This window comes from Acipenser ruthenus, chromosome 52, assembly GCF_902713425.1.
Source record: "Acipenser ruthenus chromosome 52, fAciRut3.2 maternal haplotype, whole genome shotgun sequence".
NCBI lineage: Eukaryota > Metazoa > Chordata > Actinopteri > Acipenseriformes > Acipenseridae > Acipenser > Acipenser ruthenus.
This window is the reverse complement of record NC_081240.1, coordinates 2,397,840-2,404,400: the sequence shown is the minus strand read 5'-3', so window position 1 is coordinate 2,404,400 and position 6,561 is coordinate 2,397,840. Positions and strand designations below refer to the sequence as shown.

General features: G+C 41.6%; 1 protein-coding gene across 1 annotated transcript; it reads right to left on the bottom strand.

Moving 5' to 3' along the window:
- Nucleotides 1-437: 437 nt before the first annotated feature.
- LOC131722962 (E3 ubiquitin/ISG15 ligase TRIM25-like) lies at nt 438-1,066 on the bottom strand (the record flags this gene model as incomplete). The annotated part of the gene is made up of 1 exon (XM_059016173.1): nt 438-1,066. A coding segment is annotated over exon 1 (567 nt), but the record flags the coding sequence as incomplete, so codon positions are not given.
- Nucleotides 1,067-6,561: the final 5,495 nt, after the last annotated feature.

Below are 6,561 nucleotides of genomic sequence, written 5' to 3'. Positions count from 1 at the left end.
CGTCCGGTGTGAACGCCCCTTAAGTGTGCGTATATGCGGTATGTTATTTTCCACAAATTCTTCTTAGGCTCGCATGTAAAACAGAGACTGTGGGACAATTCACAATTGGTATTCTTTACATTAAAGTTGGTTTGAACGCTGTAGCTGCTGTGGTTACGGAGATAAAGCCCTTTTGCGCATGTCAGATATGCTGTGTGCGTATATGCGGTATGTTATTATTTTCCATAAATTATTCTTAGGATTCACATGTAAAATATAGACTGTGAAACAATTCACACTTGGTATCATTTAAATTAAAGTTGGTTTGAGCACTCTAGCTTCTGTGGTTGAGGAGATACAGCCATTTTCATTCATGTCGGGTTAGCGTGAGTCGAATATCAAACGTCAAGCTAACTCTACCGCGGTTACAAATAAATGGTTCAAACCCTTACCTGTTTCCCAGTCCTTTCCGTCTCAGCTGAGACTGTATCGTGGTTCTTGTGTTTATGTTGTGAACACAACGCGCAAATAAACATCTGGTCGGTTCTACAAAAGACCTCGACAATTTTTTGATGTTCAGCACAAAGCTTCTGCTCCAGATTTCCAATTGCATTGATCAGCTTGTGCCTCTTGAAAGCAGCACCCTCACTGTGTGTCTTGACGTGTGTTTCACAGTAAGAGGCCAGGCACGTCAAACAGGATTTCACAGCTTTGAACTTTCTCCCAGTGCAGAAATCACACGGCACATCTCCAGCATAACTTTGAGCAAGAGGAGGATTGAGCCTTCTCTTCTTGAATTCTCCAACAACTTCAGACAGCATGGTGTTTCTGCACAGAACAGGCCTTGGATTAAAGGTCTCTCTGCACTGGGGGCAGCTGTAGACACCTGTATGATCAGTCTGATCCCAGCAGTTCTTAATACACCCCATACTGTAACTGTGTCCACATGGAATAGCGACTGGGTCCTTCAGTATCTCCAGACACCACAACTGGTTCTCAGCTATCTGGATATTCGCTTCTGCCATTCTTGCTGCAGTGAGACGGAAAGACGTTCACAGGAAACCGGACTATTGAGCAGTTGTGTGAATCTACAGTCGTTACAAGAGGCTTTTAATAAAACAGGGGAAAGGGAGGGGCAGCACACTAGCCCTTTCCACGCCTCCCTCACGCTTTCACATTCTTCTGCTTTTTTTTTAAGTCACGTGGTTAACTTTTCACGGGCTTTGGCTTTGTTGTTTAGTTATCGATTCGGCACAAGTGCAAGTCGTCCGAGTTGCAAAAAAAATGTCACATCAAGGGCAATAATAAACAAGAAAACATACCTAGATTTAAATTTCAGTTGCTAAAAGAATGAACCATGAAAAAAGATTCGGGGAAAGTATGAGGAGAAAGGGGGAAATGTTGTGTTAAAAGTTTCTAAAGTGAAATAACGGTATAAATTATTTAAATGCATTGGTTTATGTTCGCTATATACATTAATGTGAAATGATCAAATTAAAGCCTTGTTTTTGAGAACAATGTTATGACCAGTAATGCATTTATTTTAGTATTTTAGTGATTTGAGCTGACTCTGTTGTCCAATGAAAACTTTAATACCCTCGCTATGAACTCTATACTAGATTTAATGTCTAGCGGTGGAGTGATAGCATTTTGGCAAATCGTGAAGGATTTGCTACTCATGAAAACAAACACTAAGTCTTTTAAACAGTATTAACTGTCTGAAAATTGACAGGGAGCTTACAAACTGTCAAGGACATGTGGGGTTTCATTTTTAACCCATTAAGCGCCATTGTCTTCATTTGAGGATAGGCTACTTTGTAATTATCGGAAGCATTTTAACCTGCATCTACCTGTTATTTTTTTGTTATGATACCTTACTCTAATATTGTTAACCGCAAAAGTTCAGCCTAAATGTAATGTATCAAATTACACAATTAATCTGGTACTTAGCCACACTGTGCAAATAAAAATTAACACGTTATTTTAAATCCAAATGGCACGTTACAGACAATACGTTTCAGTGCGCCATTGTTGATGTTGGCATTACTGCAGTTAACTAAAAGCAAGCTGTTTACATTGTGATAAAGTGCAATATTACTTTTCAACGAGGGAAGTCATATGTTTTAATTGTGCACACCCAGAGTGTGTAAAAATGAAAATAATATAATTTATAACAAAACCAAAATGCCATATATTTTATTGTTCAAACCTTAATATTATGTTAACACACGGCTAGGCAAAGGTGGGCGTGCAGCTACCGACACCAACAATAAGACATGAACCCCACCACACCCCACACCACCCCACCCCACCGCACCCCACACCACCGTACCCCATAGTACCCCACCCCACCCCACACCACCCCACCCCACTGCACCCCACCCCACCGCACCCCACCCCACACCACCCCACCGTACCCCAAAGTACTCCACCCCACACCACCGCACCCCACCCCACACCACCCCACCCCACCGCACCCCACCCCACCCCACTGCACCCCACACCACCGCACCCCACCCCACCGCACCCCACCCCACCGCACCCCACACCACCCCACCCCACACCACTGCACACCACCCCACACCACCGCACACCACCGCACCCCACCCCACCCCACCACACCGCACCCCACCCCACCCCACACCACCGCACCCCACACCACCGCACACCACCCCACCCCACCGCACCCCACCGCACCCCATCGCACCCCACACCACACCACCCCACCGCACCCCACCCCACCCCATCGCACCGCACACCACCCCACACCACCTCACCCCACCGCACACCACACCAGCTATATATATATAAAAAACGCATTTCAGCACAAACAGAATATAAATGTTATCCATTTAAAGGGGCACATATATTTTAATATGCAACCTTCAAAAACAAACAAGCAAAGGTTCAAATAGGTATTGCATTTTAAAACCAGTATCATACAACCAACCATCCCTTCAACCCCCACTCTTCACTTTCATACATTCCTCAGATAACGAGAGATAAGGAGAGCAAGAGAGAGTAGAAATCCTCAGACTCCTTACTTAAAAACTATTGTTACCTCTATTGCATTGTATATAAAAAAACAGTTCTCAAAAAGAAAATTAGTTAAACCTAAAGTTTAGTAACATACAAGATATAAAATAAACAATAGATGTTAATGTTTATATTTTTTAAATGCAAAATTAAAGCCACAACTAAACCACTTCCTTAAGACAGCAAAGCTTTCATGCTTAAACAAATTATTTCACCATAATATTGGTGAATCATTCGACAAGGATATATAAACATAATAAAGGTTATTATAAGAGTAATCAAACTCAAAATTACAGCTCCCTTAAACAGAGAATCCCAGTATGTGTTTTATACAGAAATTCAAAATTTCCCTCATGTATACATTCAGCCATTTTTGTTTTGCACTTTTCTTTATGATTTTTAGAGGCATTGTGTATGTGAGTATAAAATCCCATCCTTCGAGAAACTAATATTCTAGACCATCTCAACATTATGAGGCACATCGGATTGATGAGCAGCAGCTGTGTGCTGGTTCCACCTATCTCTGTCTGTAACAGTGTATTCAGCTAACCAATGCTTTTCTTAACAGAAAATATGTATTTTTGTCTGTATTTTTCCGTAGCTTGTAACATATTTTACACATGCTGTTCCGCTTCCCTTGGTTGTACTTAAATGAGCTAAGAAGAAATGCTCGTGTTCGATTGGCAGTTGTTTGTGTGCTGAATTCCTTTCTAATGAACCAGAGTCTGTGTGTTTCTCCACAGAATAAGGTTCAAATAAGGTAAGGCTTTTTTTCTTCTTCCTGTCTTCTAGTCTTCTTAACTAGTCAGATGAAAGAGCTTTATCTTTTTACTTTGGTCCTCTAATAAACGTAAAACCTTCTATGTTTATAAAGTTTATTCTGAACAAACTTCTCCAGTTTTTATATTACAATTTAAGTAACCATGTGGAATACATTTAGGGCTTCTGATTTTCATTGTTTTACACGGTATACTCTCCTTTAAGAATTAAATTAATACCTTTAGCCTAAATTAAGCCATTTGTGTATCTTAATCACAACAGAGAAACGTGTTAATAGTAAAATGTGTTTAATTTACACTTTCATTTACATTTTTGCAATCTCTTACAAAGGGTCATAAAAGATAAGCTTGTAACATTGCGCAGAGATGAGCGCCTACGGAAACGCTACAAAAAGAAGGAGCGTGCGAGAACTAACTTTTATAAAGACCCATTCAAATTTGTAAAGAAGTTATTCACCAGTGAGAAGAATGGCACACTAAAAGCATCTAAGTTTGAGCTGGAGAGATATTTGGAGGAAACACATACAAATTCAAAAAGGCAGGAGCCTATGTCAATTCCTTCAGACATCCCACCTATCAATCCACCAGAATACCAAACGGAGGACTGTCCACCTAAGTGGAAAGAAGTAGAGCAAGCTGTGAAAAAAGCAAGGGCTTCATCATCTCCAGGGCCTAATGGAGTTCCGTACAGAGTGTACAAGAGCGCTTCAGGAGTTCTACGAATTCTGTGGAAATTGATGAAAGTGGCATGGGAAAAACAGGTTGTACCAAGAGCATGGCGCCGAGCAGGTGGAGTCTTTATACCTAAAGAAAAAGATTCTACAAGCATCAGTCAGTTTCGTTCTATTTCCCTATTAAACATAGAAGGCAAGATTTTCTTCAGCATTATTGCTCAGAGATTGTCAGCTTACCTATTAAAGAACTGCTTCATTGACACTTCAATACAAAAAGCAGGCATTCCAGGTTTACCAGGATGCTTAGAACACTTCAATGTGATCTGGCAACAAATTCAATCAGCTAAAAAGGAGAGGAAGGAGCTCCATGTGACATTCCTGGATTTGGCTAATGCATATGGCTCAGTGCCACATGAACTTCTTTGGGCAGCATTTGATTTTTTCAGTGTACCGATGACAATAACAAATTTAGTGAAAGCCTACTTTGGAGAATTAACATTTAGTTTTTCAACTTCAGAATTCAGCACTACATGGCAATGCCTAGAAGTTGGAATAATGGCAGGATGCACCATTTCTCCACTGGTTTTTACCATGGCAATGGAAGTAATCATTAGGGCATCAAAATGGGAAGTGGGAGGAGAGCGCTTGGCTTCTGGAATGCAACTACCACCAATTCGAGCATACATGGATGACATGACAACCATGACTACAACAGTAGCCTGCACTAATCGGTTATTGGGAAAATTAACCAATAACATTGAATGACCACAAATGCAATTCAAACTCACTAAATCAAGGAGCATCTCTATAATTAAAGGTAAAGTAGTAGATAAACGTTCTTCATTAATGGTGAGGCAATTCCAACAGTGTCTGAGAAGCCAGTGAAGAGTCTTGGGAGATGGTACGACGGGGATGTAAAGAACACAGCTAGTGTGGGAGAAGTTAGACAACAAGCAGTGGAAGGGTTGACGAGCATATACAGCAACGCTTTACCAGACAAACTAAAACTCTGGTGCTTTCAGTTTGGTCTACTGCCGAGGTTGCTGTGGCCACTGACTGTGTACAAGGTTTCTTTGACAACAGTAGAGAAGCTGGAAGCTTTAATCAGTTCATACATCAGGAAATGGCTGGGAGTTCCACGCTGCCTCAGCAGAGTGGGACTTTATGGTAAAGGAATACTGCAGCTACCAGACTCCGCTCTAACCGAGGAGTTTAAGTGCGCCAAGGTCAGACTGGAAATTACATTAGTAGAGTCATGCGACAAATGCGTAAGGGAGGCAGTACCTGTGTTGAAAACTGGAAAAGTGGGCGGCAAAGAAAGCTGTGGAGAATGCAAAGGCTGCCCTTCGAATTGGTGATATCATGGGGCAAGTTCAGCATGGAAGAGGGGGTCGGTCTCAGTTCAGCTCCTCCTACATGGCACAAGGCAGCCCCAGCTCAACGGAGGAAGCTGGTAGTCAACGAGGTGCAAAAGCAGGAGGAGAGGATGAGGTGTATAAAGGCCATTTCCCAGGCCAAGCAGGGAGAATGGATGAGATGGGAGAGTGTGGAACAATGCAAAACCACTATGCAATGGGGTCTTAGTTCCATTCCTGGAGCAGTTTAAAAAAATACTAATAAAATGATTAAAAGTTGATGTAAAATACTAGAGTGTGGTACAGGAGCACATTACAGTACATTACCAGCTTGCTTCGCAACTAACTCTTAAGACCTGGTCACACAGGCGACTTTTGTCGATGGCAACAAGGAAGTGACAGACGTTGCCGGCTTGTCACCTCATGTGACCACCCTGGTCAACACCCCAGCGACACAGCAGCGACGTGTCTCCCACTTTACGACAGTGCTCTATTTTTCAGACAACACAAAGGCAACATTTTCAATGCCAGCCAATCATCAATCAAAAAAAAAAAAAAAACAGGTCTGCCTTCTTGTTCTCAAAAGCCTAGAATTAAAAGTATTGAAAACATTGTTTAGGATAATGAATAATGATATATTTATTATGTTTGGCAAAGAAGAGGGACCAGAATTATTCTGGGTTTAAAATGCATGTCATATGCAGACCCGCTTAAGAATTGAATCTATTCAGTCTTGAA